Raw genomic sequence first — 13,619 nt, 5'->3', positions numbered from 1 at the left:
AAATGGAGCAAGATGTTGGTATAATGCTATCTACCCTCACTGTTTCTGCAGACACAGCTTTGTCATTGATGTAAATTTTAGATTATAAGTAAGTATACAGCAAAGTCCTATTTGGCCACAATTTTGAAACTCAATTATAAAAATAAATCACAGTATCTATTATAAGGTGTAGCATGACTGAAATGCTACACAGTGGGTCTCACCAAGGATTAAGGAGACGTAAGTATGATAAACCAACAGGGTGAAAGTACACAGAATGGCCCTCAAACTGCTGCCAGATGCGCCTTCCCGTAGTTGGCAGAGGCCCAACTCCTAAGAAATATCACAAACACATGCAGAATTAACTATGAGTATACAGAGTTACTACCAATTTTTTCTGGCTAACGAAAATTCAGTTTTCCTTTCAGATGTAAGTATTTCATAATTCAGTACTTATCTCAAATACAACACAACCCTCCACCAAAACATACCTGTCACAGCTAATAGCACTCACGAAGGAGAAGACTAATCTAACTCTTAATAAAATCATGCTTTTCAGTGCTCTGGTGAAATGGGAACAGCACATGAACCATGCAGACACACAGGTCTACAACCCTTCCCCATTATGTTCTGACTATGAGCCTTTCAGAATAACATCCTTCAACCTCCGTTCAGTGGGCAACTCTCCCAACTGCTCCAGTGCTACTTGTTGGTGTGAGCCTTCCTTCACAGAAAACCCTGGTTATCCTCAACTCTCTTCCATCAAGTCAGGCACTACTTTGAGGCTCTGACCAAAGAGCCTGCTGATACATCAATGTCTAAAGACAGATACAGATTAATGGACCCTTACACAGATCTTAACACAAGGCTTCCCTTATGTTTCTGTTCAGACCCATTACATAACAGCTCAACTCTTTGAGGGGTATTGAGCTCACAGCTTCCCTGATCAAAAGCAGTGACTCCCCAGAAACATAATTCTGCCTCAAAACAAATATTAACAGATCGGTTTTATTGCATACCGACTTGGTGAATTACAGGAGAATTCAAGCACCACACAAAAAAATTGTGATGATATTTCAAAACCATTCTTTTTCTTTCAGACTTTACAGCGTTTTTAGTCAGCGAAAAATGTGTCTTTTGGAAGAGCTTCAGGAAGAACCAGGTTTTTCAAAGGAAGAAATGGAATTAAGACGTCTCCACTGAAGTCTAATTTTACAGCAGAAGAACCATATTGTGGACAATCTAACAGCAATAAGACCATATGGTGACTGCGGCAGTAACAATCTGAAGTTCAATCGTGTATAGTTCTGTGGGTTATTTTATTACATTTTTTTACTTGAGTTTTGTTTGCATTTTTAATTTCTTATGGGCATCATAAACAGTTTTGAAGAGCTGTAAAATACTTACAAAACAAGTTACAAATATTTTTCTTATCTATGAGAGAAAGATCTAGATTCCAAAGTGACACATGATACTCAGAATTTTTTTTTCCAAAGAAATGGGCTAGGATTTTGGGTGGAAAAATGTAGAAATATGATTCTTCCCTCAGTTACTGGTGAAGAATGTCAATTTCTGACTACTTCAACTAGAAAAGAAAGCTGATATCCTCTACTTAAGGATCAGCAAAAGGAAAGGAAATTGCATTGGCAAAATCTCCTCTTAAATAAACTGGTCATTTCCCATGGATGTGAAAGAGTGGAGTACCACCATATGTGCTTTTATGCCTGTATCATCTAACCCATTTATCTCTTTAACAACACTAAAATACTGATAAACATCAATATTATATTTCTAGTGTGGAATAGATGGCATTAAATCCATCCAGTCTTTTATCTGAGAAAAAATTAATTTGAAAAAGCAAGTATCAAATCAAATACCCTATTGCCAGAAAATCCAATAAATTCTAAAAGTCGGAGGATCCTTCCTGGCAAAAGTGACAGCATCTGAAATACATTTAAAAATGAAAAGAATTAAAAACATGTACACTTTAAAAAAAAGTTACAATGTTATAAACGTGAACCAAAAAGGCCAGCTACTATGTTAAATGGTATTACAGATTACTAAAAAAATAAAACATGAAAGAACTTGAAAGTAAACATGCATGTTCAGAATTCTGATGACCATCCAGCATGAAAACAGACAGAGTCCAGCTGTGCTTCTTTAGATAATGACAGATGTTTTTATCTTCAGCTGGTCAGAATTACTTGAAAATTGTGAGTCTTTTGGAATGAAAGTCTTATATATTTTAGTATTACTTACAACCTACAACTCTTATCTTCCTATACCATTATTTTATTGGGAGTCTCAAAGAGGCTCTACTTGTTCCTCCTGTGGGAGCACTGAATCAGGAGACCAGTGAGCATAATGGTTTTAGAAATACTAGCTGTTGCTATCATCCTTTAGCCCTCTATTACAGGCATTTTTGTTCCCTCTGTAACTGTATCCTCCAAATCCTACACAACAGAAAATGTACAAACATCATAACCACCTTTTCAATGAGCATTAAGAAGCAGGTCAACTTGAGGGTCAGTTTTTAGAAAGCTCCAGTCACCCTAACATATCTTGCCCATCAGACACTTTTTCTGTTAAGCGTCCTACTGAGAAGACTCCATGAAGAATAGGAAAGGCAAGAGCACTTATGAACACAGGTGCTTGAATTTTAAAGTCTGGTGCAGATAAACCTGAGTTCTTCTGACCATTCTTAAAATTGGCCATCTCCAATCTAGAATGATACAGAAATTAACATACTGGCAGAAATCAACTTTCACCACTGCATGACAGATGTGAAAAGGTAACTGTAGCAAACTGTAGTAAACTGTAGTCTTCTTTATTGTAGTAAAGAAAAGGCAATTTTCTTTTGCACAAACTCAGTACACTGTTCATTCTTCTAACTGTAATTATCTATGTAAATCTGGAGTATGTCACTGAAGCAAAAGAATGGGATACATGGGGGAGTTCGAATTAATAGTCACTTCAGGCACTCTGTAACCACAGTGTAAGCATCTTTAAAAATTCTGCTACACACAGGTAGATGTAGCTGCTTTTTCACTTCAGAAATACATATATTAGATATTCCTAGAGAATGAAACAGCTCAGAATAAACTAATAGAAACATCCCAGAAAGTCTGCATGCCAGAAGTTAATGCTGGTTTCGTATCGCATAAAATCTCCAAACCCTGTATCTCTATTTTACAAATGTGTAAATATTAAATCACTTACAGTACTATATATACAAAGAAAGACAGTCCTACAGAATAACTCAATGGCCTTTCTGTAGAAGAATAAGTCATACCAAGTTGAATGCTCCAATTCCAAGTTTTACTCCTCCTTCAAACTGGTAGTACGTTTCATTTTTGCTTTTGTTCCCCTGAGTCGTCAGTAGCACCTGATGACATTCCCTTGTGATGGAGAAATAAGGAGGGAAGGGGAAACACAACACAGAAATTACTATGATTGATGACTATGATAGATACAAAAAGTATTCCTTTGTATTTGGGGGGCATTAATGCCACTCCAACTGCTTATATTAATGTTGAAGTCAAGTGTTTTCTAATAGCTTACTTGTATATTTGGTAACTTGTCCTAATTTTCAGGCCACCTTTGATAAAGTTGATCATATTTTCATCCTGGAAGAAAAAGATCTAACTGTAAAATACTGTGCATTCATATTACACATAACACATTGATAAAAATCCTCCAGCTACATTTACATTTATTTACATGATAATGTCGTAGGAAACACTGAAAGTGTTTTTCAGTCACTTGATGTGTCTCTAAGACTGATGTTAACACTTGCTCTAAGTTGTCAGGGAAACATTTCTTTGGTGCACATTACAAATTTTAAAACTGAAGAGAGAGGTGAAAAAGAAAGTCAAAGTGTTACTTATAGCAGAATTTACGATGTAGCTAAATGAACCAAGAAAGCTCTCCACCAGATGGTGCTGCAGGAACTGTTTCAAATATTTGGAAATGGCGATTCTGACATACACAAGGAAGCCCACAGAAACTGGCAGAAGACAAATTGAAGAATCCCCTGAAGAGATGAAATTCCATTGCTGATCAAAAGTAACTAACTGTATTACTCAATTTATGTGCTTACTAACCTCTAGAAAAACCAAAACAAAGCCACAATGTACTTGCCATCAAAACTAAATTCCTGAAAAGCAAGACATCACTTCAACAGGATGAATTTTTTTCTTCTAGAATTCACATAAAAGGGGAACACGCTGGCATTTTAGAAATGCAAATTTAAATATTTAGGAACAGTGGAAAATGAAAAAGCAACAAAAAATGGCCTCAGAACAATCAACCAAAGGAAATTCTGGCTTCCATAAAAAGACTACCATTTTAAAAGACCTCATCTCTCTTGTCTGCAAGTTTGAACACCCAAATGCAAGTTTTTCAGTACAAGAATTCTATTTCCCTCTGAGTGTTTACATTTTTGTTATCATCATCATCATCCTAACATGAATCGTGGTCAGCCAAAGATGAAAAATACGGGGCAGCACAGCAATCAGCAGAGTGGGGTATTACAGCCAAAAGCAATACCGATGGTAGTGTTTCAGAGAAAATATACATCTACGGGGTTTTTTATTATTTTATACAGTCCTAATTCACCTCCTTCAACAACTGTTTCAAAATTATTTTCATGGTTAAAACAGATCCCACCCACCTAATAAATATAAAAAGAGTTGCTTCCACATGGTTAGCAAAGGAGCAAGCCAGTTAGGAAAGACTAGCATTCCATTAATAGCATTTCCGGACACCTCTGGCCAAATCCAATAATTCATAAGTATTTGCCAAAGGAACTTAATCTGACCTTAGTATCCTATGTGCCTCGCTTCTTTCTCATAATTTATACTGGAAAATATTACCTAAAATATATTCAATAAACACTTGTTTATTGAATAAAAGTATGATGAACAACACCTGTTTTCAGGAACCAAATTTCAAATTAAATTTGAAAACTGTAGCACGAAGTCCCTGAACCACAACCTAAATCACTAGCACCACACACTATGAAATTCCAGATCTTTCTGTGAGCTGAATGGTTACCTCAGCAATGCTAAGCATGCCCATTTTATAAGCATTCATTACTGTATTATTCCTGACACCATGTGCATAGACAGCAAGGCTGAATGGGAAATTACATGTGTGTATCAGCTGAAGTTTTGTTATTTGGAAAACCATTCTACCTATTCATGCAAAAAATTACTTTCACTTTCAAACAACACACTTCCTCATACTTCCAAATATTTTTATGCAGGCACTGGACACTGTCCAATGTGATGCAAATCATTTAAACATACCACCTTGTATAATACAGGAGGTATGTTTAAAAGGCGATATGTTTATACCTTAGGGTAATACTTTGGTATCTGAATATCTTCTTCGGTTATTCATACAAACAGAGAACTTTGCTGAGCAGCTCAAGATTTACCATACTTTCAATCACTGCCATGAAATAACATTCACTAGCAAAAAATTTTGGTTTAAACATCACATCTATTGTTGGAATGATGTTTTATAAGTACTAATCTCTTTCCATTACACTTTCACACAAAATGAGAAATTGACTTTACCTGTACGAAGGTGAGAGCTGCTTTCTGTAATAAACATTCAGCATAGCAGATTTCAGCATGCATTTCCTCTATACAAGAAAGAAAAGTTATTTACTATCAGCAAAGTCATTGTCAATACTGTCTTCTTGGGGTCAATGGAACAAACAAAATGCTGCCAATTCACGAAATAAAAAATAAAACAAAGGAAAAAAAAAGGAAAATTCTACTGTTGCCATTTCAATAACTGCTGAGTAATAGCTGTAACACGCAAATCCCAACAGATTTCTTCTATTTCCCTTCTTCTCAGACAAAATATTGTCAGAGCTGACCTCAGTCTATGGCAAAAGCTACCTGACATTCTGGTAGATGGTCTCCTGTATTTTGCATTGATTCTAAGCTTAACAGCCGACAGCACTCTTTCAGGCCTCCTTCCATGTCTTACAAGAAATTTCTGTAAATTAACCTCACGAGGTTCAGGCTTTCCCTACATCCACTGAGACGTTACGAACAGGTTTTCACCAAGTCATGCTTAACAAACTGAAAGCCCCAGGCAGACTTTCTGTCTTCATGCAGCACTAAAATACATTTGATTTAACACACATGACACAAGTTGCTCCGCACCCATGCAGCAAGACCAGCTACATGCACAAGGCTGCTGTATGTACAGTGCATACGTGGTGAGTTTGATGTGTCCAAGTATTAAAGAGGATTCTTGTGCCAGGTTAGAAAAAAATGCATACTTGACTCTGCCTGAATCAGAAATAGGAGATCAGCATTTTCAGAGCCATGAACAATGTACTGATACCATTTCCCAAAACACCTTAAGGCAAAACAGACAAGCACAAAACTTGTTAATATATTCAGATTCCAATGCAACTAACGACAAGGGTGTACTCCTCCACATCAATGGTTCTTAAACTTTCGGGAGATCTCTTAAGTCAAAGAAAAGGAAATTTCCCTTCAGTCCTACAATGTGTTGTGAAAGGCATTCCTTTCTTAATTCATGCATGCTCAGAGACAAAAAAAAAATTAGGCTGAATTCTCCACTGAAGCTCAGCATTCAAGTTAGAAAATATTATATACATGGTTTGTATGTTTATTACTGTAAGACACTAGTAAAGTCACAGAGTTAAGCATATATGTACACACTGGAAGGGGTAGTTTTGAGCTTTTTTCACTTTTTTATTTTAACTGTATTATTTAACGACTTACCTTCACTCAACGGATCCACTGCCTGTTTAGAAACTAGACTGGACAAGGATTCCACCACTGTGTTTCTTTTCCTGAATCTAAATGGATTGCGTATGGAAGAAAAGAAAGCCATACATTTCAGCACAAACCTGAATTTAATAACTGGAATTCTTAAAAATTTCCAACCAAAATGTACAGAGATTCTTAGCAAAATGATCATTTGTCAACAGTTTCAATTCTTTCAGTAGTCTAAAGACTTGTATGCCTCTATGCTAAAGAGCCTATCCAACATTAAATGCATGCTTGCAACTTAAATTAATCTACATTAAATGCATGACAGCTTCAACCCCACTGCCACTCACCAGCTACAGAGCTGTCTCTGATGCTGGGCAAAACACTTCAACTGGACTTCTAAGTTTTATTAATTGCTTTTTTCTGTTTCTTAAACTTGCACTAAGAATTAGAATGAAAAAATGAAAAGGAGCTCTGGATTCAAGAAAATTATTTCAGTATTTTATGGTGGTTTATGTCAGATGAAATGCCAAAACAATCACATACTTTACTTCCAAGAGATCTCAACTGCATGTTTTAATTCAAAAAAATTCATTTTTGACAAAAAATTACAAACAACTCAGCTTTATTAAGAAGCTAGAGAAACAATTCTATATTCAGAAAATGAAGGCACTCTGTAAGCCAGGGAGTTACTGATTATAATAATAAGCATTAGCTTATCATTTTTGTTTACACTACACATTGACAATTGTGGGATCCTGAGAACAAGATTATGACACTATACATTACCATAACACATGCAAGAAAATAGTCAATTAAGACACATGTAGTTATGGTAATTATTCAACTTTGAACATTTAATTGCCTTTCTCTTGCATTTTTATGAGTTTTGCGACAGACTAGACCAGAGTACTTGTAAATTAAAGTTTATATTCTGCAGAGATTAAATCCTGCATTGCAGCTGTCTAGACTAGAGGAACATCTAATCTTCAGACACACTAAACACAGATGAAACTGCAAATTGACAGCACACCCAAAGAAGATACAGAAACTGCTGATCCCTTCTCTTCCTCAGATAGCATCTCATAACGTTTTCTCATTTCTTTTCTTTTCTGCCATGGCTAAGATGATGTTAAATGTCTAAACTAATATCTGGAAGTCATTTCTTGGGATATCACTGTGATAAAATAAAGAATAACCAATATGATGAAGAACCAGCATAGCAAAAGTAATTTCTATTTTTGTCAGAGGTTTGTTAAAACTGGCTTTCACAACCCATTTTCTAAGGTTTTTTTTTGCTGTTCAAAGAAAAGCAGAAGCAAAATGTTCAGTCCAGATAATTTCTGATGTGAGCAACAGAAATTGCTCTTTAAATTGTTAATTTTAAGGTAAGGTAAACCCATTTGTAACAACAACAAAAACTTATTTGGTTTTCAGTAGCAACCTTAGTACAAGCTTAATTGTATTAGACTATTGCTTCAACCTTTGGAAACAACTTTTTAAAGAAGACTGCTTTCATGCTGAGAGGGGAACATTCAAAATACAGGCCTTTAAACTTTTGGAAAAACAAGAAGTCACAGCTGTCAATGGCTCAGACAATTCAATTGTGCAATGTCAATTTCACACAGTGAAACAACCATTTAACTAACTGTAGTGGCTATTAACACCCACACAGGACAAGTCTGTTGTTGCCACAATACCATGTAGAAAAATATCCTCACCAGCAATAATTGTGTAGTGGGACTTACTCCACCTTTACAAATTTAGACAACTCTCATACAGACAAGAGTCAGCTTTAAAAGCATCCAGAGAACTGGGGTATTTCACAATGAATGCTTTTTGGATTTAGTATCTCATAACGGTTGGGCTTGCTTAGGCTTACCTTTGGCAGGTTTGCAAAGCATCCTTCATTGTAGAAATTCCCATTTGTATATCCTGCTGTTCAAAAGTCATTGCAGCTTGCATAACTAGAATAGTGCTGTATCCAAGTGCATGGTACATACTATCTTTGGACCTAGGGAAAACATGAATCTTGTGCATTTAAGCAACACTTTACATTGCAGTACAAAATTAAATGCAGAGGCACTTGTATTCATTTGTGAAAAGACAGAAGGATTAAGCAGGAAAGTAACAGATCTGAGAATATAACCTATAACTGTTTGTTGGATAATTGGGACTTAAACAGCCTTGAATAGACACTATTTTACCTCACTTTCTCTTCTTGTTAGAGAGAGCTCACATCTCGTGAGTTTGTAATAGATAAGGATAATAAACTTCAGAGTGAGGCTTCAAAAACAATGTCTCCTGAGTTTTATTCACCCTGCCCTTGCAGCAAGAAAGATCCTAGTATTTCCAACAGTGGTATCATCTTCCAATGAGCTTAACTACAACTAATTCTAAGAGATAATATCCCTGGCCTACTACCTTCCTCACATGAGCTCTCCAGAGCACTAAAAGCAAACACTTGACAGCTGTGTCATCCTTCTGATGTTTCATTTAAAGCTGTCCTTGAACTTGGTTGATATTGTATGAACTTATTCATACAATATCAACCAACACATCACTCTTAATCTGTTCTTACTAGCACTAAACTGCAGAGCAAGAACATTACTCCACTCTGTTAATATGGGCTACATATCCCTCTTGCCAACACATCCCTCAATACCACATGCTCCTTTCAGACACAGACAAGGAAAGAACGGCAGATGGGATTCAGATTCCAGTCCTAAAGATCAGCCACACGGACTGCCTCCCCATGAAGTCACAGATATGAGAGGTTTCACCTGTGAACTTCTCCATATTCTTTAATTCCCTACATCTGCACTGCCATGCTTTTCTTCTCAGTGGAGGAAAGGCAGGAAAATAGTCAGAACATAGAAAGATGAGCTTAAAGATAAGCACCAGACTCAAACATAATATAAAACATGACAAAAAGACTATTCTGGAGCTTTGTTCCAGCTTTTCTTTATTGCCAAAAGCAGTTTCATTGTACAAATTATTTGATCAAAGATGCATTGAATAAGGTCTTGCTCCCCAGCCTCTCCCCTCTGCATGAGGAAAGACAGCTTGAGTGATCAATTCTAACATAACAATTCAGTGTTCGATAAACAGTTTTTGAGATGGTTTTAATGACCCAAAAAAATTTTAAAAAACACAAATACAGAAAAATGCTTTCAGACAAAAGAGACTAAATTAAAACTACTATCTTCAGATGCTTTAAATTAATCTTCAGGTACTATCTGTTTACAACAACTTCAGGAAATAACAGAATCTCACCATGGACGAAGCAGTTCCAGCGCTTCAGAAAACTTATTGTTTAGAAATAAGTTCAGTGCCATTGAACATTCTTCCAGAGCACACTTGAGATCCATCTTGGATGCCCTAAAAAACAGATTCTTAGTTTACTCAAATGGTAAATATAAACAAAAAATTAAAAAATGTCTTTTCCTTATGTAACACGGAAGGTCTTTTGCAGTGATTTTGTTTTCAAAATTTAACTTTTCAAAACCAAAGCATGTGTTTAACATTTTATCTAGGTTACATAGGTACACCCTCTGCTTATTTAAGCAATGTTTATAACTTTGTCCTCCTAATCTTACCAGAGAAAATCTCAAAACTTATCATGTCCAAGCTCTCAATCTTTCCCATCAGTACAAATGCTGTTTCAGACTCTGTTTTCATATCAGAATCTCAAAAGAAGTCACAAGATAATATTTCATCAAAAAAAGCAGTAAACAGACTCTCATTCAGCAAACAGGTATACTACAAATAGTCCTGTCAGAAACTTGTAGCTATGCCAATAGCTTTTGTTTGTCCTAATTCACTTCAAGTAAAAGCACTTGCACTGGCTTAAGCAGGAGCCATATCAACAAACCCATTCTTTGGCCAGTTCTGTCTGAAATACTCAGGAGCTCTCACAAATTATTTGTCCAAATAATTCACCCAAATTATTGGGCCAAACTGACAATCATGGTAGTGACATACAGCTAGAGCCTACACAGCCATCAATGTGCACAGATGGATCTGGGAAAGATAATCTCTCTACAGCTTTAAAACAACAGGTTTAAACTAGATAATGGGCTTTCTCCAAGTACGGTTAAGCAGTGGTAAGCAACAGATCATGTCAATGAGATAAATATTTAAGTACTGACCAGAAGTGAAGAACTCTAAAGGAGGAATTTAAGAAGAGAACAACAGAAGAGTACAGCTGCTCTAAATCTAACAGTAACACACACACAAAACAAAGAGTGGGGTGGACATGAAAACAAGACTGGACAGGGGGCTTTTATGCCCTCCAAAGAACAAAGAACAGTGTTAAAACAGCTTATAAAGACCAAATTTTTCTTTAAACAATTCAATTTTATTAACTAATTCCAGGAATACCACATGCTAGCAAAAGCATTCCAAGTAAGTATTTTTTAGCTAGATTTAAAGGCTGATTTTTTTCCTAGTACACAAGAAAGGACCTGAGTTAGTCCCTTAATAACACATCATCCCTACCCCCTGTGTGTTACCATGCTTTTATATCTTCTTTTCACATCTGTGTCTAAGGAACCTCTTTCACTTGGTCCATGCCTAGTTAGATTACTCATTCCATTTGCTCTGCCTTTCCTGCTAGGAAGAATGGGTTAGTTGCTTTCAAAAGTTTTTCAAGGTGAAAAAAAACAGGTGGGAGGAGAGTGGGGGAGGGAATTTTTCCTTCCTTTAAATACCAAATTGGCACTAGCTGCCTATATGTGACCAAAGTCTGCAGACAATGCAAACAGTATTCCTTAAATTCATGTTCTCTGCACCAAGCATGCTTATGAAGTTACTCTGCCACTTCAGACATAAAACTTGGGAAGCTAGTTTTCTCAAACTGTTACTTCTGGTAAGTGAATCATATTTTCTACCAGAAAATTCCTCATTCCTGTTTCATTACTCTTCACATATATTTTCTACTGTTTTCCTACATCCTGCAGCAGAAGAACATAACCAGAAGGATTTGTTTCAATTCAGATTCGTAACTTGATAGCAGAACAGTCAGAAGAAAGGAGCACATCGACTCAGATGCAACTTGGTTATCTTTGCTGGCATTTCTCTGCAGAGGCTCAGAATAAGCAGATTTCCTCATCTACTCTCGAAACATCACAAACCAATCTACAGCAAGTTACCAGACCGGTGAACAGTTCAATCAGTAATGCTGGCTCACACTCTCTTTCCAAATCATGCTGTTTTCCTTCTATCTTATTTTTCTTTCCCTATCTCCACATAGTTTTCCTGGAATGGACAGGAACTTTATACATTTTAGCACGTTAGATGAACATATTCTTTAATTTAGCCCAGAGCAGATTAAGTTAACATTACTTCAGTGATATTATGGATTTTACACCTAGTGATATTACTATGGATTTTACACCTGGTGCCATGGTTTAACTCCAGCTGACAGTCAAGCCCCAAGCAGCAGCTCACTCACTCCCCCACCAGTGGGATCAGGGAGAGAACTGGAAGGGTAAAAGCTAGAAAACTCATGGGCTGAGATAAAGACAGTTTAATAGGGAAAGCAAAAGCCCCATGCACAAGCAAAGCAAAACAAGGAACTAATTCACCACTTTCCATGGGCAGGCAGGTGTTCAGCCATCTCCAGGACAGCAGGGGGCCTTATCACAGGTAACAGTGACTTGAGAAGACAAACACCATGACTACAAATGTCCCCCCTTTCCTTCTTCCCCCAACTTTATATACAGAGCATGATGTCACATGGTACAGAAAATATCCCTTTGGGGCCCAGTTTGGGTCACCTGCCCCTGCTGTGTCTCTTCCCAGTCTCCCACATACATGCAGTCTCCTTGCCATTATGACTACACGAAAAGCAGAAAAGGCCTCAGCTGTGGGTAAGCCCTGATCAGCAATAACAAAAACAACTCCACATTATCAACCCTATGTTCAGCACAAATCCAAAACACAGCCCCATACCAGCCACTGTGAAAAAGGTTAACTCTACCCTAGCCAAAACTGACACTCACCCACCCCTTATTCCATAACCTTTATGTTACATGAAGTGTCACACTTCCCAATATCCCTTCCCTACTTATTTGTTTTGATAGATATACAGACAGACATCATTCCCCTAGTCTGTGGAACACCTTTGTCAAGTGTTCATTAAACGTCCACAAAAAAAATTCTGCTGAATCCATGCAGTCTATGACTTTGTCCTTCACCCTTGCTAATAGCCTTTTGTCTTAAGTTGCAAATAACAGATGTGGCCGGGGGTGTGTACTCTATTGCCACCTGTTAGAGGTGGAGCAGTTATCTTCTGTTAACTGGGCCACTTGTTAAAACCAGGTGGGGCAGTTTTCTTTATCTCTTCCACAACTCATCCTCTCTCCAGGAAGATATCTTCTGTTAATGGGCCAATGATTCTCATTACATGGGTGATAAAATTACATCATCCCACTGTGAGATGCTCTGCCCAAGGGGAGGAGCCAAGCATTCCTACCTGATATAACCTGAGATTTGGAACACCACATGCAGCCTTTTCCCACTGGATTTCCAGAAGAAGACCAGGCCCATCTACACTGCCACTGGACCTTCAGAGGAAACCTACACCCTTCTACAGGATCATTGTTTCAACAGAACCACATCTGTCACTCCAGGAGGACTGCAACCACCATTTAATCAGATTGCTACCCACACCCAGACCAACAGGGTGTCAGGTTGTATTCTGACTCTGTCAGTGTTGTTTTATATTACTGCATTTTTATTTTTGTGTTTTTTTATTTTTCCTAATAAACAACTGTTATTCCTATTCCCATAGCTTCACCTGAGAGCCCCTTAATTTCAAAATGATAAAAATTCAGAAGGAGGAGGTTTACATTTTCCATTTCAAGAGAGGTT

At 37.1% G+C, this 13,619-nt stretch overlaps 1 protein-coding gene across 3 annotated transcripts in view; it reads right to left on the bottom strand.

Moving 5' to 3' along the window:
* The window catches only part of TTC39B (tetratricopeptide repeat domain 39B), a 71,591-nt gene that overhangs the window by 14,772 nt on the left and 43,200 nt on the right, over nucleotides 1–13,619 (bottom strand). For 2 of the 3 annotated variants that reach the window (XM_041416541.1, XM_041416542.1), the window contains exons 3-10: nucleotides 10,020–10,124; nucleotides 8,626–8,757; nucleotides 6,753–6,829; nucleotides 5,562–5,629; nucleotides 3,541–3,605; nucleotides 3,272–3,377; nucleotides 1,857–1,922; nucleotides 204–312 (exon numbers count right to left, since the gene is read on the bottom strand). In XM_041416541.1, coding sequence (XP_041272475.1) covers nucleotides 204–312; nucleotides 1,857–1,922; nucleotides 3,272–3,377; nucleotides 3,541–3,605; nucleotides 5,562–5,629; nucleotides 6,753–6,829; nucleotides 8,626–8,757; nucleotides 10,020–10,124 — 728 coding nt within the window. The remainder of the gene's footprint in view (nucleotides 1–203; nucleotides 313–1,856; nucleotides 1,923–3,271; nucleotides 3,378–3,540; nucleotides 3,606–5,561; nucleotides 5,630–6,752; nucleotides 6,830–8,625; nucleotides 8,758–10,019; nucleotides 10,125–13,619) is intronic. The other variant, XM_041416543.1, reaches the window with a different exon arrangement.

Source organism: Onychostruthus taczanowskii, unplaced genomic scaffold (genome assembly GCF_017590055.1).
Source record: "Onychostruthus taczanowskii isolate IOZ18803 unplaced genomic scaffold, ASM1759005v1 scaffold52, whole genome shotgun sequence".
In the NCBI taxonomy this organism is placed as follows: domain Eukaryota; kingdom Metazoa; phylum Chordata; class Aves; order Passeriformes; family Passeridae; genus Onychostruthus; species Onychostruthus taczanowskii.
The sequence above is the reverse complement of the archived record's forward strand: the minus strand, read 5'-3'. Positions and strand labels throughout refer to the sequence as shown.